The sequence below is a fragment of the Prionailurus bengalensis genome, chromosome D1, assembly GCF_016509475.1.
Source record: "Prionailurus bengalensis isolate Pbe53 chromosome D1, Fcat_Pben_1.1_paternal_pri, whole genome shotgun sequence".
NCBI classification, from domain to species: Eukaryota; Metazoa; Chordata; class Mammalia; order Carnivora; family Felidae; genus Prionailurus; species Prionailurus bengalensis.
The window spans coordinates 43,373,370-43,398,947 of NC_057346.1; the positions used below are offsets into that span (position 1 = coordinate 43,373,370).

The following is a 25,578-nucleotide window of genomic DNA, read 5'->3' on the forward strand; positions in this document are numbered from 1 at the left end:
TGAGGGTCTTTATTTTCTGGATAATGTGGCGGTCTGAATTTAATTGTTCAGATTTTTTTGTGCAATTTTCAAAGACTAGACACTTAAGATGTTGTGTTACACTCTTAATAGAAGATTAGGTTATTGTAACTATAAACACAAGTTCAAGTCCTTCTGCCTGGATTTACATAATCACCTAATCTATTAAGGAAACATCAACAAATACCAGCTGGTGGTAGATAATTAGATCAGTTTGTCTGATGTCGTTATTTGATTTTATATTTTCAAGCCCACATAAGATGACTTCACATATGCTTTTCAGTGACCATTCTAAACCTAAAATCTATTAACTACAATAGGACTCTTGCATGAATATTTTTTTTTAAATAAACTTTACTCTTTAGAACAAATTAAGGTTCACAGCAAAATTGAGGGGAAGGTGCAGAGATTTTCCATATACTCCCTGCCCCTATACATGCATAACCTCCCTCATTATCAACATCCCTTACCAGAGCAGTGCATTTGTTACAATTGATGAACCTACAATGACATATCCTTGTCACCCAGAGTCCATAGTTTACCCAGAAATTCACTCTTGGTACTGTACATCCTATGGATTTGGACCATTTATAATAAAATGTATTCATCATTATGGTTTCATACAGAGTAGCCTCACTGCCCTAAACATCCTCTGTGGTCCAGCAGAATCCTCTATGCTGATCATCTTTTTTTTTTTTTTTAATGTTTATTCATTTTTGAGAGAGAGAGCATGAAGCAGGGGTAGGGGGAAGAGAGGGAGATAGGATCTGAAATGGGCTCTGTGCTGACAGCAGAAAGCCCAATGGGGGAGTTCAGGAACCATGAGCCAAAGTGAATGCTTAACTGAGTGAACCAGGCTCCCTGAATCCTTTTTTTTTTTTTTTTAATTTGTTGGATGTTTTTCCTTAAAGGCAATTAATAAATATTCTCTGATACAAATAAAAAGCCTTGAGTTCTGTCAAAAATATGTCCTTTAGATTACAAAGCTTTATACGCATTTGGTATATATATGTTTTATTATAAAGAACTACTTTTTTGCTGTTTGTGAGCTTTTTTAAAGTTAAAAATGTGTTCACAAACCAAAGAACAGTCTGAATAACTTTGAAGATAACTTTGCTCCTCAACAGCAGAACCACCTATGGGGACTGAGTTATAGGTATAGAATCGTAAAAAAGGCTGCAGATCACTGGATCAATATTCTGATGTACAAATTAGTTGTAGTGCTTTAGACAAATTCCCAAATCACTGAGCAAAACAAATTTATAGATCATAAGTTTGTAAGGGGTTAATGAACTGTTGTGAAGCGTTATTTACAACTATTACTATGAAAAACAAGAAAGACTCAAAGCATTTTTTTAAGTTTATTTATTTTTGAGAGAGAGAGAGAGAGAGCACACGCGCACAAGTGAGGGAGGGGCAGAGAGAGGGAGACAGAATCAAAAGCAGGCTTCTGGTTCTGAGCTGTCAGCGCTGTTCTAAGCTGTCTGAGCTGTTCTTCAGGTTCTAAGCTGTCACAGCTGTCAGCTGTGGGCTTAAACTCACAAACCATGAGATTATGACCTGAGCCGAAGTCAGATGCTTAACTGACTGATCCACCCAGATGCCCAAAGACTCAAAGAATTTTTGATGAAATGCATCTGTTGAGAGGTTTATCTGCTAGAATAGGGGTCCTTTCAACTCTGGCCAATGTATTATGCAGATTAACTTTTTATGTGACCTCCTCCTCATGTTCTCCTAATTTATTCTTGTTCAGTAATCCTCTTGACTCCATGTAAACTTGCCATTTTACTGACCTCTCTGTTTCCTTTTCCTGAGCAATAGATTTATGTTTATCTTAAAGTTGTGGCTGACCTTTAAGAAGGGTAGAGGTTAAGACTTCTGCTGTTTAGGTATGCATATTCCCACTACTTTGTGCCTTGGATTTATGTTCTTATGCTTATTCTTTTATTTCCTTTTCCTCTTAATCTAAACACACACACATACATACATACGTCCTCAGGGAAAAAAGTGGAGATTATTAATACTGAAATTATTGATTTAAAAGAGCCTTTAAACTAGTTATGGTAGCACTTTGTTATATTCATTGCAAATATTTTTCCCAGGATGCTGTTTACATGTGGTTTACATCATTTACTTTGAGATTTTTTCCCCCAGTTTTTAGGTTTAGTAGGTCCCAATCCATCTAGATATTAAATCACACCCTTTTATTCTGATTTTATGGTTGTATTCTCCATATTTCACTGCTTCCTTCATCTCAATTTATTTTAGCATTCAAGTATATTTTGGATTGAATATAAATTGAACTGAACTTAAATTATTTGATTAAAATACATTTTTCGGATTGAATACAAATGAAATTTAAATTACTTGAAAATTTTACTACTTGCCATTGAATTTGATTTATTAATAGCCCCAAATTATTTTTTTAATGTTTATTTATTTTTTAGAGAGAGAGAGAGAGAGACAGAGCATGAGTGGGGGAAGGGGCAGAGAGAGAGGGAGACACAGAATCCGAAGGAGTCTCCAGGCTGGGAGCTGTCAGCACAGAGACTGACGTGGAGCTCGAGCTAGTGAACCGCGAGATCATGACCTAAGCCGAAGTCAGAAGGTTAACCAACTGAGCCACCCAAGCGCCCGGTTAGCCCCAAATTATTTATTGAAATGCCCAGAAGACTTTGATTTAGTCAAGTAAATGTAGTGGATCGTGTAGGAATTGAAATGTGAGAAATCACGGTAATAGGCCCTAATAATCAGAGATGGCATTCCATGTCTTTTAGACTTTTTAATAACCTTTCCGGTTTTCCAAAGTGTGTATGTTTTATAAACTTCCCTATCAGACGATTGTATAAGGCATTAACCCTTAGATCATATAACCCATGACAGTAAGATGGAGATATACAGTACTATCCCTGAGACTAAAAAAGTAACGTTAGTAGACATATTGACTTACTTTTCTATATATATGATTCCAATTTGGTACTTGACTTTTGTGCTGTGAAACCGCTCTATGCCTCCTTACACATACACCTTTCTCCTCTAACTGCACAGCAGACAGCCAGTAGCAGTACTGCCTTCAGCACTGTGGAATCCATTATGGTTCTGAGATTGTCCCAGGAGATTAATGAGAAAGAAAGGTCTTCACTGAGGAAGTACATAAGAACACAGTTCATCTTTAAAGTTCATGCATTGTCTTTCCAATTTTATAAACCAGTGAAATTTGGCCTTAGTATAATCATGAAGTTGCTATCCAAAATATAAATAGCATCTTTATCCTTTCATGCCAGTATAATTTAGTAAATGATTTTACTTTCTCGTTATTAAAATCCAGATCAATGTAAAATTTATTTGGTGTATTTTCTTTTCACGAAGTTAGTTAATTCACCTCATATTTATTTATTTATTTTAATTATTATTATTTTTTTAAAGAACACTTTTCTTAAGCAGGCTCGACACCCAGCATGAATTCACGACTGTGAGATCAAGACCTGAGCTGAGGGGTGCCTGGGTGGCTCAGTCGGTTAAGCATCCGACTTCGGCTCAGGTCATGATCTCACGTTTCATGGGTTCGAGCCCTGCATTGGGCTCTGTGTTGACAGCTCAGAGCCTGGAGCCTGCTTCGGATTCTGTGTCTCCCCTCTCTGCCCCTCCCCTGCTCATTCTCTCTCTCTTTCTCTCAAAAATAAATAAACATTAAAGAAAGAAAGAAAGAAATTAAGAAAGAAAGAAAGAAAGAAAGACCTGAGCTGAGATCAAGGGTCGGATGCTTAACCAACTGAGTCACCCAGGCGCCCCTCACCTCATTTTTAAATCACACTCAACAAGAAATATATAACTGCAATTTGGTGAAACACATCTTACAACTATAGTAGGTAGAAATAAACAATAAGTAAATTATAAGATGCATGTAAAAGAATAAACAATAATTCAGAATTTTAGTGTTGGAAATTAGAGTAGGTATCTTCTAATTCAACTGTATCATCATGCTGAAGAGAGAACAAAAAAAAGTGATGCTTATTGCCATATTAAGAGATACTCGGAGCACCTGGGTGGCTCAGTCAGTTGAGTGTCTGACTTTGGCTCAGGTCATGATCTCATACTGTTTGTGGGTTCAAGCCCTGCATCCGGGCTCTGTGCTGACAGCTCAGAGCCTGGAGCCTGCTTTGACTTCTGTGTCTCCTCTCTCTCTGCCTCTCCGCTGTTCATGCCCTGTGTCCCTCTCTCTCTCTCAAAAATAAATTAATTAAAAAAAATTTTTAAACAAGAAATACCATTCCAATGACAATATTAAACATGTTTTGATTACTAATTATATGCTGGGCACTGTTATAAGTGCTTTGTATGTACCAGCTCTTTTAATCCTTACAGCAACCCTATGAAATATTGTTTAATACCCATTTTATAGATTAAGAAACTTAAGAGAGCTTTAATAATTTCCCCATAGTCATATTCCAAGTAAAAGAAGCAGCATTTGAACCCAGCAATCTGTCTCCCAAAGCTGTGCTTCTGTCCCTGTACAACCTCCAGTAAATGACAATTAATGTGTTGCCAAAATACGTTATTAAACCATGCAGTTGCACAAAGTTTTGGGGGGCTGCTTATTGCATGCTTACAACTTAACTGAAAATTCACATAATTTTCAGTACTATGTGGGTTTTTATTCATATTTTATAATGGTGTTGTTCACCTTGTTCCAGGGCCCACGCATCACCTACAGTATGGTCTGTGTATCACTGACATCAATAAAAGCTTTAGTAGGCATGTTCAGGCAGATCCCATTACAAGGCATTGCTGAAATCCTAGTGCCAAGCACACCACTTTCCAGCCCCACCATTTGCCGAACACATCATCTCCCAGACATAACTTCCTATGCACGCTACTGACTATTCACAAAGGAGTGGTTGCTACAGACTGCATTCTGGTATAGAGGGACCAGAGCTACAGTAATGATCAAGACTTGTCCCTAATGACTGGTAGAGGTAAAGATAGCAGGGAATGGGCGAACATGCTGGAAGTCTTTGCAGAAGAGATGAAATGTGAAGAGTAAGAGGGAAGTCTTGTCTTTTCTGAGGGTGAAGCTCTACATGGCATAGGTGTAATGAGAAAAAATTCAGGTTCTGATATCTTGCTGTGTTAATGCCCTTCCAATCCACGTATGCCTAGGCCAGAATTCTTCCAAAAATGTAAATCTTACCTGCTCTCCCCTGCTTAACTTTACTACATGGCTTTTTTTTAATGCTTTATTTATTTTTAAGAAAGTGCAAGCAGGGGAGGGGCAGAGAGAAGGGGACAGAGGATCTGAGGCAGGCTCTGAGCTGACAGCAGCGAGCCTGATGTGGGGCTTGAACTCACAAACAGTGAGATGATGACCTAAGCCAAAGTTGGATGCTCAACTGAGTCACCCAGGTGCTCCACTACATGGCTTTTTATACAGGAAAATAGTAACACTCCTTAGTGTATCTTCCCAAGCCTTGCATGATCTGATGCTAAATGTATAGACACACTAAATTCTTTGTATTTCTCTAACCTGCCAGTCTTTCTTATTTCTATTCTCTTGTATAATATGATCACTTTGCCATTGGGAATATAGGAGAATAAAACCACTTTGTAACAGTTTCACAGTAAAATTAAAGATGTACATATTTTACAACCCAGACATTTCATTTAGGATAGATGCTGCCCGAAAAGATATTTCTTGTATATTTGCATTGGGAGACATGTTTGTAGGAACAAAAGACAGAAAACATTCCAAACTCCCACCAGCAGGAAAATGAATAAATACATTCTGTTATGTGTCAGCTGTCCAATTTATTGCTTCTCTGCTCCGAACTTACTCTTCATTGCCCGCTCTTTGTAAAGATATCTGGATCCTTTAAAAATTTTTTTTTCTTTTCCGAGAGACATAATGTTAAACTTTGTCAGTAGAAGGCATTGTAGAGACCTTGCAGGAAGGGGCTTTCCTTCCTGGTTCCCATGTGCTCACCTGGCAGGTCTCTGCCTGCAAAGGACTTCAGTGCGTGGCTCATAGAGCATACAAGGCTTCACCAGTGCTGCCGTCCCGTGGTGCCCTGTCCTGTGGTCCAGGCTGCTCCTCTGGCACTTGCTTCTTGCCATTCAAGGCAACCAGAACAGTAGCCAGGAGCTTCTTTTAAAACCGCCCATGGTTGGTTTGCTAGTGCAGTGCCTCTGGCAAGACAATTCCCCACAATCACAATTCCCACAGTAGCCTAGAGTGCAAATTTCTGAGGAGTTTCACAAGGTCTGTGAGCACAGCACCACAGTGACTTCTCTGCTATTCGGTAAGGCCCGTGGGGTGGGGGAAGTTCATTAGCTGCTCCATCTAAGCCCTAGAGACAGTGACTGCGCCTTGTGTCTGCTACGCTTATATTCTTTAGAGCTCCCTTTACCTTTTACTAGAAGTATCTCCTTACTGCAATGTTATTATAACTAATCATCCTTAAAAAAAAAAAAACTTAAATCCAAGTTAGTTAACATATAGTGTAATAATGATTTCATCTATGTTCATCTATCTTGTTTCTCAAGTTCCACATATGAGCAAAATCATATAGTTATCTTTCTCTGACTGAATTATTTCGTTTAACATAATGCACTCTAGTTCCGTGTTGTTGCAAATGGCAAGAGTCCATTCTTTTTGATGGCTGAGTAATATTCCATTGCATGGACATTCGGGCTCTTTCCATAATTTAGTTATTGTTGATAATGCTGCTGTAAACATTGGGGTACATGTGCCTCTTTGAATCAGCATTTTTGTGTCCTTTGGATAAATACCTAGTAGTGCAGTTTCTGGGTCATAGGGTGGTTCTATTTTTAATTTTGGGGGGAATCTCCATACTCTTTTCCACAGTGGCTGTGCCAGTTTGCATTCCCACCAGCAGTGCAAGAAGGTTCTTCTTTCTCCACATCCTTGCCAACATCAGTTATTTCCTGAATTGTTAAATTTTAGCCATTCTGACAAGTGTGAGGTGGTAGCTCATTGTGGTTTTGATTTGTATTTCCCTGGTAGTGACTGATGCTGAACATCTTTTCACATGTCTAACGAATCACTCTTTATAATAACTTTTCCTGTTTGTGTTGCTGTGTGGTTTCCTTGTGTTAACTGGGCACAGACTGATAAATGTTGTATTCACTCAAGTCCACTGGTTTATATCCATGAACTAAAACCATAGTAACACATGTGTGGATGCACCTTCAAAGGTGAGTGAAAAAAAAATCAAGTCTTAGAATATACATACACAGTATGATTTTATTTATAAACAGTTAAAAAACATACACAAAGCCAAATACACACAAGGGATATATACCATGTGTGGTATAATTATAAATAACAGAAAAACTCACAGAAGATTAAAGGAAGTGAGTATCTCTGGCAGAAGATGAAGGCACACTGGTCAGTGGCACACAGAGGAGTCAAAGATATTGGTAATGTTCTTTTTCTTAATTTGGTTATTTGTGGGGATAGTTCTACAAATGTTCATTTCTTTATTATTTTTCACTATACACATATTATATATACCCTTTGACATAAATAAAATATTCGCTAATTTAATAAAAGTAATTATCCTTTATGGTACAGAGCAACTATGTTTACCAGCAGTGCGAGTAGACCAGAGTTGTTCCACTGGCACACTAAGATAGTGTTCTCTCAGCCCTGGGTGGCCAGTAGGGCCAACACAAGTGTTGAACTAGACTTGATTCTCTGATAATGTCACATGGGTGTTTTAATATAGTAGGTGTTCACCTTAATTTAACATTTAGTTCAAACTCAGAATAACCTTATATTATTATTTTTATCTACTTATTTATTTATTTTGAGAGAGAGAGAGAGAGCAAGTTGGGGAGGGGCAGAGAGAGGAAGAGAGGGAGAGAGGGAATCCCAGGCAGGTTCTGTGCTGTCAGCGCAAAACAAGGCATGGGGCTCGAACTCACAAGCCATGAGATCATGACCTGAGCCGAAGTCGGACGCTTAACCACCTGAGCCACACAGGTGCCCCTAACCTTCTATTATTATAGAATAAAAATTGTCCATCTTTCTTTTTTGATTCGAAGGGAGAAGAAGAAAGAATGCTAAGATGTGTGTGTGTGTGCATGTCTATATACATATACATATACATAGTTTTATGTTTTAGTTTATCAATACACCATAGTGATATACCTACCTATTCAACACGGGTTCTCTGAAGAACCACCTAGGCTACTTCTCTCAGGGTCCCTGCTGCAGCCCGCACTGTAAAGGCTGCAATAGCAATCTGTCTCTTCACTTCTCCCCAGGCCTTGGAAGGATCATCTTTGTTTTCAATGTCAAACAGAGCATCATAAATTCCTGGAAACGACTCCCCCGCATACTTGTTGTGGCTGCTTGGAGCGTAGATGACATGCCTGTTGATAAAGACAGTGTGTTATCTATCAGTTGTCCAAATGATACACACAAGAGAAAAACAGGATCGCTCTATCAACCCTGGACTGCACAATTCTAATTTCATGATATGAATAAGCCACTCATCAGCTGAATTTCCAAGTTTAGTCACTTCCAAAGACCAGTCTATGAAGTGTGTGTTAATTAATTATGTTTTGACTTTTTTTGTTTTTTTACGTTTTTATTTGAAGTACAGTTAGTCAATGGGGCGCCTGGATGGTTCAGTCAGCTAAGCGGCCGACTTTGCTTCAGGTCATGATCTCACAGTACTTGAGTTCTAGCCCCGTGTTGGGCTCTGTGCTGACAGCTCAAAGCCTGGAGCCTGCTTTGGATTCTATGTCTCCCTCTCTCTCTGCTCCTCCCCCACTTGCACTCTCTCTCCCTTTCAGAAATAAATAAGCATTATTTTTTTTTAAATTCCAGTTAATATTAGTTTCAGGTGTACAATGTAGTGATTTAACATTCTATACATTACTCAGTGCTCATGATGAAAAGTGTACTCTTAAACCCCTTCACCTATTTCATCCACCCTCAACCCTCCCTTCTGTTAACCATCAATTTGTTCTCTATAGTTAAGAGTCTGGGGGTGCCTGGTTGGCTCAGTTGGTTAAGCATTCTACTCTTGATTTCCGCTCAGGATATCATGAGATTTCCCCACATCCATGAAATCAAGCCCCACATTGGGCTCTGTGCTGACAGCCTCCTTGGTCTTCTCCCTCTCCCTCTCTCTCTCTCCCTACTTTGCATGTGCTCGCTCTCTCTCTCAAAAATAAATAAATAAACTTTGAAAGAAAAGAGTCTGTTTCTTGTTTTGCCTCTCTGTCTCTTTTTTTCCCTATTCTCATTTGTTTTGTTTCTTAAATTCCACATATGAGTGAAATTATATGGTGTTTGTCTTTCTTATTTCGCTTAGGATGATACTCTCTAGCTCCATCCACATTGTTGCAAATGGCAAGCTTTCATTCTTTTTTTAATGTTTCTTTATTTTTGAGAGAGAGAGAGAGAGAGAGAGAGAGAGAGAGAGAGAGAGAAATGGAGCACAAGTTGGGTTGGGGAGGGGCAGAAAGAAAGGGAGACACAGAATCTAAAGCAGGCTCCAGGCTTTGAGTTGTCAGCACAGAGCCCAACGCAGGGCTTAAACTCATGGACTGCAAGATCATGACCTGAATCGAAGTCAGACGCTTCGCCAACTAAGTCACCCAGGCACCCCAAGATTTCATTCTTTTTAATGGCTGAGTAGTATTCCATTGTAGATACATAACACTTCTTCATTATCTGTTCATCAGTTGATAGACATTTAGGCTGTTTCCATGGTTTGCCTACTGTAGATAATAACACTATAAACACTGGGATGCACGTACCCCTTTGAATTAGTTTTTTGTTTTGTTTTGTTTTGTTTTTTTATTCTTTGGGTAAAAACCTAGTGGTGCAATTATTGGATTGTAGGGTAGTTCTATTCTTAACCTTTTGAGGAACTTCCATACTGTTTTCCAGAGTGACTGTACCAGTTTGCACTCCTGTCAAAAGTGTAAGAGGGTTTCCCTTTCCCCACAGCCTCACCAACACCTGCTGTTTCTTGTGTTGATGATTTTAGCCATTCTGACAGGTGGGAGGTGATATCTCATTGTAGTTTTGATTTGTATTTCTTTGATGATCAGTGATGTTGAACATCTTTTCTTTCTTTTTCTTCTTTTTTAAAAATGTTTACTTATTTGCTTTTGAGAGAGAAAGAGAGAGGGAATGAACAGGGGAGGGGCAGAGAGAGACAGGGAGACAGAGAATCCCAAGCAGGCTCTGCACTGTTAGCGCAGAGCACAACTCAGGGTTCAAACACACAAACTACAAGATCATGACCTGAGTGGAAATCAAGAGTCAGACGCTTAACCCAACTAAGCCACCCAAGTGCCCTGAGCATCTTTTCACACGTCTGTTGTCCATCTGTATGTCTTCTTTAGAAAAATGTCTACTCATGTCTTCTGTCCGTTTTAATTGAATTATAAAGTTCTTTATATATCGCGGATATAAAACCTTTCTCTAATTATGTTTTGATTTTAAACAGATGACTTAACGTGGTTCATAGCAACAAAAATAACAAGAGCCACAATAGTTGGCACCTACTAGGGATCACGCTTGTTATATAATTTGCCTATAATTTTTCTAACCCTTGAAAATAAACTCTACAAAGTTGATTTTAGCATTTCAAAAAGGAGGAAATTAAGATATGAGAGATTATGGGATCAGTCTCAAGTTACATTGCAAGTAAGTACTGACTTTTCACTATCCCACTTTACCCCCTGAAATGTAGCACAGTTGTGATTATCAAAGTCCTGTTTGTGGCCTGCCAACTTACTACTGTGTTTTTCTCGTTAAAAAGGAAAACACACTAACATGTTACAATGCCTACCTTAAAGTATGAAGAACTATTAAAAACAACCTTGAAAGTTTAACATGACCTAGGTAGAAGGTGATGTTTTATTAAAAGACCTATGTCAGGGCACCTGGGTGGCTTAGTAGGTTAAGTGTCTGACTCTTGGTTTTGGCTCAGGTCATGATCTCACAGTTCTGTGAGCTCGAGCTCCACAATGGGCTCTGTGCAGCTGGCAGCACAGAACCTGCTTGGAATTCTCTCTCTCTCCCTCTCTCTCTCCCTCTACCCTACTCGCACTGCCTGTGTCTCAAAATAAATTTAAAATCTTAAAAAGAAAAGAAAGATCTATGTCAGTTCATGTAATAGCCCATGAAGGGAAGGATAAGTTCCCAAGCAAAGAGGTAAGGAAAGAGGCACAATCATGCTGCCATTGGGAAATGAGTTACCATGCTTGGATCATGCCCAATTCTGATCCTTTGATAATCTATAAACAGACAGATGGGGCTATTTCTTGTTAGTCAGTGATCTAATTCATTCTGCAACTTTCAGTAGGATCAATCTAATGTTCACCACTGATGTTTATCAGAAATATTTAGGATTGTCAAGAATTAGTAAAAAATGTGAACATTAGGGGAGTAAGTAAATATATATTTATTATATACATTTCACATATATTTATTATGTCTTATATACATACATAAACACAAATATATTTAAAATGAGAGAGGGGCTAAAATTATCTAAACCAAAATATAAGCACTGATGTAATTGGGGATATTTTTATTTCCTACCTGTGACTTTGTGAATCTTCTAAACTTCCTACAATGAACACATATTCTTTTATTATCAGAAGTAAAAAAAAAATTAAAAAGAAAGGTATATAGCCATCATATTACATTATATGAAGAAATAATATATTTATCATTTACTATATATATTTTGAAATTTTCTATTTGCTTACAAGAAATCAGCTATAGTTTTTCCACAGTGCAAAAAATAAGACAGAATGATATAATCAATAGTCATATTTGTATCCTTACCTATAGAAAGGCCTGTCTGGTAATCCTAAAGGATCAATAAATGCTCGTTCCAAAAACATCAATTGATCATTCATAATTCTCAATAATATTGGGCTAAAAAAGAAAATGAATACAGTTGTCACTTCACGAAAACGTGAACACTACACAGCAAACTAAAAATTCAGAACAAAACAGGGTTTCCTGGGTGGCTCAGTCCATTAAGCATCGAACTCTTGATTTCAGCTCGGGTCACGATCTCACGATTCACGAGATAGAGGCCCACATCAGGTTCTGTGCTGACAACGCAGAGCCTGCTTGGGATTCTCTCTCTCCCTCTCTCTGTGCCCCTCCCTGGCTCACACTCTCTGTCTCTCAAAATAAATAAATAAACTTTAAAAAAGTAAATAATAAAATTCAGAACAAAACTAAACACAACTAATATATCTTAAATTCCTATGATATGCAAATTAAGAACAGCATACACAGTTACATTTAAAGAAACCTATAAAATACTATTCTCCTGGGGCTTATAAAAGCACATGAAGTTATACTTTCCAATTGAAAAGATGACAGTAATTTTTATTTATTTTGAAATAATAATGAATTGACAAACCTAGGCATTTAAAAATAGGCAAGACTTTTTTCATCTTAGGTATTCTAGTAATCTACTCAAAGTAGTCACTTCAATATGGAATGGGATAGCTCATGAAGAGAAGGATAAGTTCCCAAGCAAAGAGGTAAAGAAGGATAATCTATTAATGTTAATGTAAGGTTCCTGGAAAATTATACATATTTTACCAAATGACAGCTAATGTTTTTATTGTTATTAAAGATAAACTATAATAAACACAAGAAATGGTGTTTATCCTTTTAACAAGATTTGAATGTCTGCTGTTATCAAATATCAGATACTTCTAGAGGCGCCTGGGTGGCTCAGTCAGTTGAGCGACCGACTTTGGCTCAGATTGTGATCTCACGGGTTGTGAGTTCAAGCCCCGAGTTGGGCTCTGGGCTGACAGCTCAGAGCATGGAGCCTGCTTCAGATTATGTGTCTCCCTCTCTCTCTGCCCCTCCCCCACTCATGCTCTGTCTCTGTCTCAGAAATAAATAAACATTAAAAAAAAATTTTTTTTAAATAGCAGAGACTTCTCCTGCTATCACAGAATTCATATTCCAAAGAGGGGGGTGTTATTGTAATAAGAATGATCCGATATCATTGAAAATGTATCAAGTTTTGAATAGTTGAACAATGAGTTATTAAATTCAACATATTAATTCTTCTATAATTTAACTATTGATAACTGTTATTTAATAATTTAATTCTTTATTTTGTTATATTTTAGTTTTAATAATACTACTGATTCCTATATGCCAATTACTATTCTGAATGGTTATGTAATATCTTCTTTCTTTTCTTTTCTTTTTAAGTAGGCTCCATGCCCAACATTGAACTCATGACCCTAAGATCAAGAGTCTCCTGCTCTACTGTCTGAGCAGCCAGGAACCCCAGTAATGTTTTCTTTAATGTTCAGAGCAATCCTGCAAGTTAGGCAGGAAAGCAGTCCCATTCCATAGCTAAGATAACTAAGACTCAGTAGTTAAATAACATGCCCACATTCACAACTAGAAAGTTTTAGAATGAAATAGAAGCTCAGTACTATTCTTTCAACTGCACTATGTTGACAAAAGGAAAAATAAAATAACTAAAGGCCCCATAATCTGGTTTGAGCTATTTTTAACATTTATTTATTCAACATCAAGAAGTCAGGTTTTGTGATAGTATCAAGGTAAACTCAGTGTAAACTTTACCTGTGAACACCTCACATAAACTAACAGTGGAGACAACTGCATAAAACACAATTTCAGCAAGATACTAAAGGTTTCTGAACCAAATTCATAAAGCATTACAACAACAACAACAACAACAACAACAACACATACACACACACCTCTCTCTGGATTTCTGATCTTGAGGCTACCACTGAAAAACCATGCTGTTCCTTGTACAAAGCACAGCCTAGTTTGAAATAGCCCTGGGAGGTAAATGCTGAGAACACAGGACTTAAGTAAATGGGATTTCTGCATTCCAGAAGCATGCTGACCTTCCCAGGACAACCGAAGAACGAATAAGTCTTCAGGTTGAATACTATGTGAATATGAAGGTACCAAGGAGACAACTTTCTGAATCCTTTGATGGATCTAGGGATTGATTCAGCAGAAGCAGAATTAGAGAAGTGTCTTTTCCTTGGATTTCAAAGTTTGGGTTGAGAAATTCAACATTCAGTTTCATGTACTTTAGCCAGCATTTAGTATTATCATGGGTAATGCATTTTTACAGATGTTTCAGGATTTGTAAACATAGTGTGGAAACACAAACTATACCTTAACTACTATTTAGAGAGGATAAGACAAATACAGAAATATCCAAAGTGAAAGCCAAATGTCCTAGAAAACCATAATCTATGCCCATAAGGCATTGTGCCCGCAAGAAGAAGTATTTTATTTTTTTAAAGATAGAAAATCAACTTCATAGAATATATGGTGTTTGGAATGTCCTTAAAGTTTATTTCTCGTTGTGGATTTTTTTTTTTTACCCACACAAAAAATTTGGAAAGAATTGGAAAGTATACGGAAAAAAACCCCTCATGTCCACCCCAAGAATAACACAATTATTATACTAATTGGTTTACCTTGAGTTTTTCTCTATATTTGTTCAATAAAAGTATAATCAAACTCTATTTAAATTTTACATATTTTTGCTTGTTTCACATTTTATTATAAATATCTTACATTATATTTCCTTTATAATCATCTATTTTAATGCTTATAAATTATTCAAATTAGTGGACAACTAATTTTTTTTTAGTTAATTTCTCCCCTCTTAGGTAATGACTGTTTGGAATTATTCGGTATTATAATTCCTATCTTTCTCTGAGAAGCCCTTTTTCTCTTTCCAAACTTGAAACTCTTTCCTGAAGAAAAAGTCCAAGAAATGGAAATACTATGCCAAAGTCTAAGAACTCTGTAAACGGCTCTTGAAACATTAGTAGTATGAGTTTGTGCTTTTCCAAAGGTTTTTATTTTTTATTTATTTTCTTTTTCAAAAAGGTTTTCAAAGCAATTCACAATGCTATCAAAAGAGTGTGAGAATGCTGGCTCCAGTGAACCATCTGGAGCAATGTGTATGACCAAGTTTTAAATCATTAGTTGATATGAAGATAGTACAACACTATTTTCATCTGTAATTTTTAACTAGTGGTGAATTTGAAGGTTTTTTGTCTCTGTTTCTGTACTGGTAGTATCTTCTTTTTTAATTGGCTTGCCCATTGCCAACATCTTCAACCTTGTTCTTTTGGATTTTTTTTTACCAATTTTCAAAAATATGTTTATGACATTTATTATATTATTCCCTTTCCATATTTGTGGGAAAAGAGGTTTCCCAGTCTTCTATCTTTGCTTTGGATGATTAATTTTCGTATTATTAACCATTTCGGTGTCCTCAAACCTCATTGCTTTCTCATTTCCTTGTTGCGTCTAAACTTGTATTTCACTTCCAAGAAATTTCAATTTTTAGTAAAGAATTCTTCTATATCCATCACTTGTGTTTGCATGTGATGTGAAGTGAGAGTTTTGAACTCAACTTCTTATCAGCTGCTAAAAGGCTTACACATCACTATTGTTGAATATGTCTTTCCTCTCCATTTATTTTTGATGTATCCTTCATTATAAATACATTCTTAAATGTCACTCATCTATTTTCGGACCGTCTGCTCTTATCTTTCTATGTATTTTTGCATCAGTCCCCAAGGATTTGATATTTGTAACTTCATAATAAGTTCAATATACAGAAGATGTTCACTCTCAAAATTCTACTTTAAAAAAATTTCCTTAATACCTTCCCATTATTTTTCTCCCATCTAAAAATTCTGTTCCAATTATCTTTTACTTTTGCGGTTTTATACAGAATTGATCCTAAACGCTTACTACTAGAAGAAAAACGGCTTCACAACACTTGTTATGCTGGAAAAAGAACTTGTCAGATGGAAGTGGAAATGAGGAACTCCGAGGTAGTGACATTAAGAAGAGGGAGAAAGAAGGTGTGCTCTGGGAATAGGAGAATTTGGTGGGAGTATGATGTACAAACATTGAAAGAATGAGATAAAACTAGAAAAAGCTGGGGTCACAGAGCGAAGGACCTTCAGGGCGAAGGTGGGAATTTCATAACTATTCAGCTGGTAGTAAAGGGGCACTGGCATTTCCCAGCAGCACAGTCGCCACTCCGAATGTTAGAAATGGGTCTTGGAGATGGGGCACCCGGGTGGCTCAGTCAGTTAAGTGTCCAACTTTTGATCTCCACTCAGGTCATGATCTCACAGTTTGTGAGATCGAGCCCCGTGTCAGGGTCTGTGCTGAAGGTGTGGAGCCTGCTTAGGATTCTCTCTCTCCCCGCCCTCTCTCTGCCCCTCCCCTGTTTGTGCTCTCTCTCTCTCTCTCAAAATAAATAAAAAAATAAAAACTTAAAAAAAAAAAAGGAATGAGTTTTGGAGAGATATGGTAGCCCTGTATAGGATGCATTACAGTGGAGACAGAAATCAGCAAAACGCTTTCCAAAGACATTTCAGCAACAAACATGTCAATTAGTATCTCTATTTCATTGTATCTATTATATGCATAACTTAAAAATGTACAACATACTTGTTTTTGTCCAAGCCTTGGAGTCTCTCACTGAACTTAGAAGCAATTTCTGTAAAATTCTTCACAGCAGAAAAAAGTGAATCTGAAATAGAAACAGGCCCTAATGGCATTGATGAATGGCTTATGCAAAGGGAACAATATAGGAAGTTGTCCTCTTTTGCATTTGACAAGGTATTTATAATTAAATATTACAAGATGAGCATCAATGAAATGGAAAGCACTTTTATAGATGTAAACAACGTATCTGATCCCATGGAATGGCAATAATTAATAAATGCACTAAAGTAGGTCATTGCATTTTGGAGATTAAATAAAACCCGGAGATAATGAATTTTGAAAGAGGAAGAAGCTTACCAAATGACACACTGTACATTTTCATTTCTTGAGGATGTTTCATTGAAATATTGTAGATTTTGTCAGCATACTTTCTTAAAACTGTAGCATAATCTCGACAGTCAAATGGGAGCACTGTGGAATCAGCCAGTTCAAACACCATTCCTCCTCGAACCTGGGCCACAGTGAGGTGATACTTAAAAGTTGGATCATAGAACTTCTCCACCAGTTCATAAGTTTCATAGACACTGTGATACAGCGGATAGCTCCTGAATTTGTTTGTTGCCTACAAAAAAAAAAAAAAAAAAAAAAAAAAAGAAAGAAAAAAAAAGAAAAGGAAAAAAACACAAAAAACCAAAAACACAAAATATTTCTCTTGTAAGACAGCTTATAATAAAATGCAAGGATCATATTTACTATTAATATTAGTAAAACTGTTTGGGCCAATAACGAATAAATAAAGGAAAGTATTTCAGTGCCTCAATAAGCCACTTACTAATGGGTTAGTATTATAATATTAAAACACACCCCAGGTTTTTAGTAATTAAAAAATATGTGTATACAACATAAATGATAGCATAAAAATTATTTGGAAAGGCCTAACAGTCTTGCCTTCAAGAACACAGGAGATGGGAAAATGTTTTGAAACTTTAAAGACAAGATAATGTTTCATTTCAGTACAAATAATTTAAGAAGGCAGAGAATTGGTAGAGGCAAGGAAATGAGTCTTATATACATATTATATAGGGGAATGTTGCAAATTGTTAATGATTGAAATGCCGCGAACAGATCATTCTCTGACAAGCAGTGTGTGAAGTGTGAAGAATGGGCACAGTGAGTTCAGTAATGGATACAAAGTCTCACTCAGGAGAGAGAAGAAATGCTCAGACATATCTAAGAAACCAAGAAAATATACAAAAGCTGAGAGGCAAGGACCTTTCCAACTCTGAATTGCTGATCTATGCCTTTTGCCTGTTTTATTTAGCTGCTTATCATTTTAGTTGCTCATTTTTTATTGCTATAAAAGAACACTTTATACAGTGGTGTGTTGAAGATACTAAGACTCTAAAATTAACCAGAGTTTGAATCCAGGCTTTAGGATTTATTACCAAATAACTTTTGAGTGTTTATTAACCCAAAGATTCTTAGCCTTTCTTTACTGTAGTTTTCTCACAAGTAAAATGTAGATAATATGAACATTGATACTCATCACTACCCCCATCTAACCTTCCCTAACTTCCTACCCCAAAGGCAGGATTAAAGATTTCCTGTCTGGGGAGAATAACTAGTCCAAGAGAAAAGACATATAGATTCTCAAATTGTTGCCTCCCCGTGACGCAACCAGAATAGGCATTCTTGATCACTCTTCTCAGAAGCTTCCCATTTGACAAGTGCCACCCTTGTATACAGGACTTCAATCAGCTTGCCTAAAGGACAGGTTGCCAAAGATGACCAGGCATTTGAAAACAGCCTTTACATGAAAGATACTAGACCAATCACACAAATTAAAATAAAATCAACTCAGAGTAAGGAGGTACTGTATGGAATGGAGGGAGACTTAATAATAATAATAATAATAATAATAATAATAATAAAGATATCACTTAAAAATGAATGACAGAATTGAGAAAAATATTCCAGATGGTAAAAAAAAGACACAGATAGAAACAAAAGATAAAATATAAATACATTAGAAAAGAATCCCCAGGTATTAAACAACTAATAATAGTTCAAAAAAGAGGAAAGAGGGAAGAAGTGATCAAAGGAAAAAGTATTCCCTCCAAATGTGAGACATAGGTTTCCAGACCAAAGGCCCACTCTGTGCCCAGCCCAGTGAAAGGAAAAATGTATTAACCAACCAAGGCACACACATACACCAGGACAACATGAAAGGTATAAAACCTTCCTTTCAAAATATCATAGAACCAGCATGAAAATAGACACATAGGTCAATGAATGAAATAGACAGCCCAGAAATAAATCCATTCATATGTGGTCATTTAATCTATGACAAAAGAGGCAAGAATATACAGTGGGGAAAATATAGTCTCTTCAATAAATGGTGCTGAGAAAACTGTATAGCTACATGCAGAAGAATGAAATTGAACCACTTTCTTATCCCACACACAAAAATAAATTCAAAATGCATTAAAGATTTGAATGGAAGACCTGAAACATTAAAACCCTTAGAAGAAAACATGGTCAGTAAGCTCTTTGACATAGTCTTAGCAATATTTTCTTGGACCGGTATCCTCAGGCAAAGGCAGCAAAGGCTAAAAGGTGTACATAGGACTACATCAAAATAAAAAGTGAAGGAAACAGTCAACAAAAGGAAAAGACAACCTACTGAGAAAGAGAATATATTTGCAAATCATACATTCATTAATGGTTTACTATCCAAAATATATAAAGAACTTTTACAAGTCAATATCAAAAACACAAACAACCAAATTAAAAACTGGACAAAGGTGGAAAAAAAAGGGACAGAGGAATAAACATTGAATAAACATTGAATAAACATTTTTTTACAAAATGTACATACAGATGGCCAACCGACACATAAAAAAATGCTCAACATCACTAATCATCAGAGAAATGCGAACTAAAATCACAATGAGATATCACCTCATACCCGTCAGACTGGCTATGATCAAAAAGGCAAAATATAGAAAATATTGGTGAGGATGTGGAGAAAAGGAAACCCTTGTGCAATATTGCACAGAAAGCAAACTGGTGCAGCCACTGTGGAAAACAGTATGGAGGTTCCTCAAAAATGTAAAAATAGAACTACCATACAATCCAGCAATTCCACTGCTGGGTATTTATCTTAAGAAAAGAAAAACAGGGGCGCCTGGGTGGCTCAGTCGGTTAAGCGGCCGACTTCGGCTCAGGTCATGATCTCGCAGTCTGTGAGTTCGAGCCCCGCGTCGGGCTCTGTGCTGACAGCTCAGAGCCTGGAGCCTGTTTCAGATTCTGTGTCTCCCTCTCTCTGACCCTCCCCCATTCATGCTCTGTCTCTCTCTGTCTCAAAAATAAACGTTAAAAAAAAAGAAAAACACCATTTCAAAGAGATACATGTATCCCTATGTTCACTGCCTATTACTTACAATAGCCAAGACATGGAAGCAGCCTAAGTGTCCATCAATAGATGAACACACACACACACACACACACACACAGGAATATTACTCAGCCATAAAGAATGAAATTTTGCCATTTGCAACATGGATAGGCCTAGAGGGTATTATGCTAAGTGAAATAAGTCAGACAGAGAAAGGCAAATACCACATGACTTCCCTTATATGTATAATCTAAAAAAAATAAACAACTGAGTAAATAAAACAGAAACGGACTCACAGATACAAAAAACAAACTCTTGGTTATCAGAAACAGGAAGGGTTAGAGGGCAGGCAAAATAGGTAAAGGGGATTAAGAGGTACAAACTTCCAGTTATAAAATAATTAAGTCATGGAGATGTCATGTACAGCACAGAAAATATAGTCGGTAATATCATAATAACTCTGTATATTGATAGATGTTAACTAGATATTGTGGGGGTCATTTTGTAATGTATAAGAGTAGTGAATCACTATGATGCACACCTGAAGCTAATAGGATATTGAATGCCAATTATATTTCAATAAAATAAAAAAAAAAGCGAAGCGATCAGGGATCAAATAGCAACAGATTTCTTAACAGCAATCCTGAAGGCTGAAAGTCTTTGAGTGATGAGTTCAAAATTCTGAGGATGTAGCATTTTCAACCAAAAGCTTTGTGCCCAGGCAAACTGAGAAAGAATAGTGTGTAGTTGAAATGCATTTCAGACATGCAAGGGCTTTAGATTTCATACACCCTTTTCGAGAAGTTCTTGTAGGATGTGCTACAAAAACAGTAAAGAATAAACAAGAAAAGGGAAGATACAAAATCGAGGAAACAGAAGATGTGAAACAGGAGAGAAATGAAGGTGCTCTCAGATTTCTCAGTGAAGGAAAATTTCACAGGCAAGGATGTGCCACAGGCAAAGAGAACAAGCAGAGAATTCAGAGTAACAGGAGAAGATTCCAAGGAAAATGAAATCTGCCAGATCGCCTGATGTTTTTAAATATACTAAAAGTTTGTGGTGAACCAGTTATGGATACATGAAGAAGAAAAAAGATATTCTAATGAACAAGTGTGGTACAAGTATATACTGAGAAAATGCAATGAGGGAAAGTACTTGGGAGTTGGGAGAAAAAGTGATAAAGAGCTAAATGCCATCTTCCCTAATGAGATGTAAACAGATAATACATAACACCGAAAAATAAATAGCAGCATAAGCATATTGTCAGCATGCAGACAGATAGCAGAATAAAACAATTAAAAAGTTGAAAAAATCTGAATCTGTTGAGCAGAATCAGAAGTGGGACAAGCATGGATATGGGATAAGGACCACTGTTTTTCATTACACACTCTTACAGACTGTATGACATTCTATGAACTATGCTCCTAGGTTGCCTTGATAAAAATAAAAACTATAAGTGTCATTGTCATCATTAGCAACAACAGTAGCCAAAAAAATTAGGACTTGTATAGGTGCTCATGGTTTATTGTGCTATTCATCATGATAATCTATTGTGATAAATAAACTTTCATGTTTAATGACTGGGGAGCTAATGACATACAAATCCAAATATTTGCAGGTCTTGATAATAACTAATTTTGAACGATAACAGGTAGAGAGGAATCAAAGACAATTTTGACATTTCTAGTGTAAGTAACTGCATGAAAGTAATGCCATCTAATGAAACAGAAAACATATTTAAGGGAGTTCATCAAAGTTCAAGTTCAAAGGCTCAAAATACCAGGTGCAGGAACTACTCCATTAGTAGTAGCACCATCTCAACCACATCTGCTTCAAATTCCTCTACTTCTCTACTGCTGAACTCACTTTTTAAAATTCAGAATTATTTATTTAGCTAAAATATATTCATAAATAACCTTGAAAATCTTATTGATAGACTTACCCAGTTTTTAGTGTACCGTGCTCTGCCTGAGGCAATTCCAAGTCTTTGGAAGAACACCTCAAAATCATTACCAGATCCCAACTTGCTAATCCTTATAGGGATTAAAACATGAAATTATTTGAGTAATTTCTTCAGGGAGTACAGATTAAAGATTAATTAAACTCCATTCTTTCTACTATAAATATAATTTTTATTTATAAAAATCATGTTAGGCAAGTAACAACAAAAAATAATTGAGAGGAATATCAATTTTGATCATGGAGTATCTACTTCCTTAAGACTGTTTTGGGTAGTAGTGACCATTGTTCTTTTGGGTTCCTGAACCCAATTCCAACATGTGGAGGGGTGTGTGTGGTGTTTCCCCATACCAGCAACAAGCAATTCTCTGGGATGCCAACTGGGTGTCCTAAAATTCAACTCAATTCTGACACTGAAGATAACACCATACTCCATAAGTGAATGGCTCTATCCCAAAAGACTGCCCCTCCTCTAATTTCAGAAGCCAAAAACAAACCCAGGTGGATTTCTCAACAATGGGCTACAGATTAAAGATTCCCCAGTTCCCCTCCTTGGGTTCGATTAATTTGCTAGAGCTGTTCCCAGAACTGGGAGAAACAATTTTATTTACTCGATCAGATCACTGGTTTGTTATAAAAGCATACAACTCAGGAACAGCCAGGTGGAGGAGACGCAAAGGGCAAGATGTGGGGAAAGGGCACAGAGCGCTCCATGCCCTTCCTAGGTGTGCCACTCAATGTGGAAGCTCTCTGAACCCTATCTTATGGAAGCTTCATTAGAAAGTCATGATCGATTAAATCATTGCCCATTGCAGATTGATTTAACCTTTGCTCCTAGGGTGGGACTGAAAGTCCCAACCCTCTAATTATGTGGTTGGTTCTCCTGGCCATCAGCCCTCATCCTTAGGTGGGGATCCAAAGGTCACCCTGTTAACATAACAAGAGGCACCCTTATCTCTTTCATCACTTAGAAAATTCTAAAGATTTAAGTTCTCTCTGCCAGGAAAGGGGCCAAAGATTGAATATATACTTCTTATTATAAATCACAATATCACACCTATGTAAGTTACTTTTTTAAAAAGATTCATTAAAAAAATAATGAAACAAAATAACAAGTTCATTATGCTGGAAAATATTTCCCCTCATTAACTTATTTTACTACCTGTATTTGTTGTGCATGATGAAGTTAAAAGAAACAGAAATTTTTTAGATAACTCAGATGTAAATACTACCCTTAAATTTTTTTTAAGTATTCATACTCTTTAAAGCTATAATCTCATCTCTAATCAATCTTTATCTCTGAGAGATTTATTCCTGTAATTTGCTGTGAAGACTCAACCAATACTGAAATGATGCCTATATTTTTCTTAGAGTAACCAAAATATTTGTTAACTGTATGATATTCAGAAAAGAGAAAATGTATCTAGTAACTGGGGGACAGAACTGTGAGGGGAATTACTTTCTACCATACTTTTGACTTAGGTAACAGGTATATATAGTGCTTACTCAAAAAAGAACCATTTCTTGATGGCCTACAGATTTAACTTCAAAACACAATAATATTTTATTTGTGAACCAAAGCATTGCCTTCCCTTTATCATTGAGAGAAAATACACTTTCATTTTCAACACAACCCCTTACTGTATGCAACAGAGACTCTTGTTTGCATGGTTACCTGGGCATGCCACTGAACTCAGGGGAAGGACTTTTTTCATTCCAGCTCTCATAAAGAGATTTGCCTTCAAAGCCTTCATCAGGGCTTTGGAGCTACACAGGTTAAATGGGAAAAAAAGAGAATACTTACAAATCAGATATTTTAAAATCAAAATGTCCATCAGCCAGGGAATGAATAGCTAAACTATATTCAGCAAAACAAGTGATGCAATTCATATTATTAGCAGTCATTAAGAATTACAATAACGAATTTCTGACAATATGGTAAAATGCTCATGCTATTATATACAGGTGGAGCTACTATAAGAAAAAAAAAACCATGAAGTGTATGGAAAAGAAGGCCTAATTATTACCAAGCCATCATATTCAAATGAACAGTCCTATTATAAGATTTTTTTGGTCTATTTTTTTCTGAATGCATGAAGGCTGCTCTCAAAAACAGACTTCTCTTATAAAAAAGAAAATGAAAGGAAGCAAGGTGGTTAAGAGAACGTATTTCTTTTAATATCACTTCTTGCCAGTAAGGTCGCTAAAGGTCATTAAATAATACATAATAAAAACAAATGCATTAATATTGAGTATTTATTGTAATTTCAATAAATACTGGGCTTTAACTACATTTTATGGTTTTACTGATGAGAAAACTGAGGGAGAAAAATATGACCAATTATTGAATTCTAAACCTATACTTGACATCTAGAACATTAGATGTTATCCCAAAAACATTTTGCAAACTCAACTTCAATTAATGTTCTATAGTTATTCACAGGTTATTTATTATACATTATATGGTACACAATTGTTTTTATTTTATATTTAATAAAAGTCCTATGTTCTGTTTTTCAACAAATTCAATTTTCAAAAATTAATAGAGTACCTATATTGTTTAAGACTTTTTGTGAATGCCATGAAAACAAAGCTCAAAAAGACACATTAGATACTTTCTACTAGTGGGAACTAGAAGTAAAAATGTGAAATTCAATGTGCTAGGTATGTGCAAAGGTCTATGGGAATACAAATAAATCTGCATAAAGATGGGGAGAGAATCAGAAATTATGTCAACATCTTAACTTGCAAAATATGAATAAATAAAGCCACAAAATAATTTCACTCGAGCTTATAAATTTACACAAAACCTTGATATAAGGGACAGTACCACTCCGTTTATTCTAGGAAATGCAAATTTAGAGGTTGAGCTTCTGACTTCGGCTCAAGTCATGATCTCACATTTGGTGGGTTCAAGCCCGTTGTGGGGCTCTGTGCTGAAGCTCAGAGCCTGGAGCCTGCTTAGGATTCTGTATCTCCCTCTCTCTCTGCCCCTCCCCCACTCACTCTCTGTCTCTCTCTCTTTTTGTCTCTCTCTCTCTCTCTCAAAAATAAACATTAAATTTTTTTTTAAAAAGAAATGCATATTTAGAATAGTGTAGAAATACATAACTATATTTTCAGTTCATCACTAAAATTTAAAATGCTATGAATCCCTCTCCCCCAATAAACAAAACAGAATAACACAGACTGCCAAAACTGTCAAGCATCGAATCTGACTTAGAGTGCTGCGTTTGCAATTGTCCCTGGGTGCCACCAAACCACCCAGAAAACAAATATAACTGCCAAGCTTCCTCAGCATTTACCTTAAATTACATGAATGGTGAAATTTCTCTGAAATACCCTGTTTTCAGGTATTACAGTTTTTATACATTTCATGGAAACTGATAAAAACTACAGGCAAATGATGCAGATCTTGAGTAATGACATGAATACATTTTTTTCAAATTAATTTGCTTCTATTCCTATAGGGGAAGTTAAGTTATAAGATGAAATTCCATGCTTTTGAAACCAAAGGTTAGTGATATTAAAATCCCTATCTGAAGGGCAATAATTGTGTTTTTCTTGGTATTTATACTTCAGTTGGTAATTCCATTAAATAGGCAACTCTTTTTTTTTTTTCCTTTCCAGTTCAAATCAGATAATTAACAATAAAAACAAAAATCTGCCATGCAACAACTTCTTCATTATGACT

General features: G+C 36.4%; 1 protein-coding gene across 3 annotated transcripts in view; it reads right to left on the reverse strand.

Moving 5' to 3' along the window:
* Positions 1–6,998: 6,998 nt before the first annotated feature.
* Positions 6,999–25,578, reverse strand: part of FOLH1B (folate hydrolase 1B) — a 73,728-nt gene continuing 55,148 nt past the window's right edge. Inside the window, exons 14-20 of one of the 3 annotated variants that reach the window (XM_043579966.1) lie at positions 23,560–23,651; positions 21,868–21,958; positions 16,886–17,150; positions 16,532–16,613; positions 11,858–11,950; positions 8,193–8,412; positions 6,999–7,222 (exon numbers count right to left, since the gene is read on the reverse strand). In XM_043579966.1, coding sequence (XP_043435901.1) covers positions 8,223–8,412; positions 11,858–11,950; positions 16,532–16,613; positions 16,886–17,150; positions 21,868–21,958; positions 23,560–23,651 — 813 coding nt within the window. In that variant the 3' untranslated portion in view covers positions 6,999–7,222; positions 8,193–8,222. Of the gene's footprint in view, positions 7,223–7,261; positions 8,413–11,857; positions 11,951–16,531; positions 16,614–16,885; positions 17,151–21,867; positions 21,959–23,559; positions 23,652–25,578 lie in introns of those variants that run through there. The other 2 variants (XM_043579965.1, XM_043579967.1) reach the window with 2 other exon arrangements.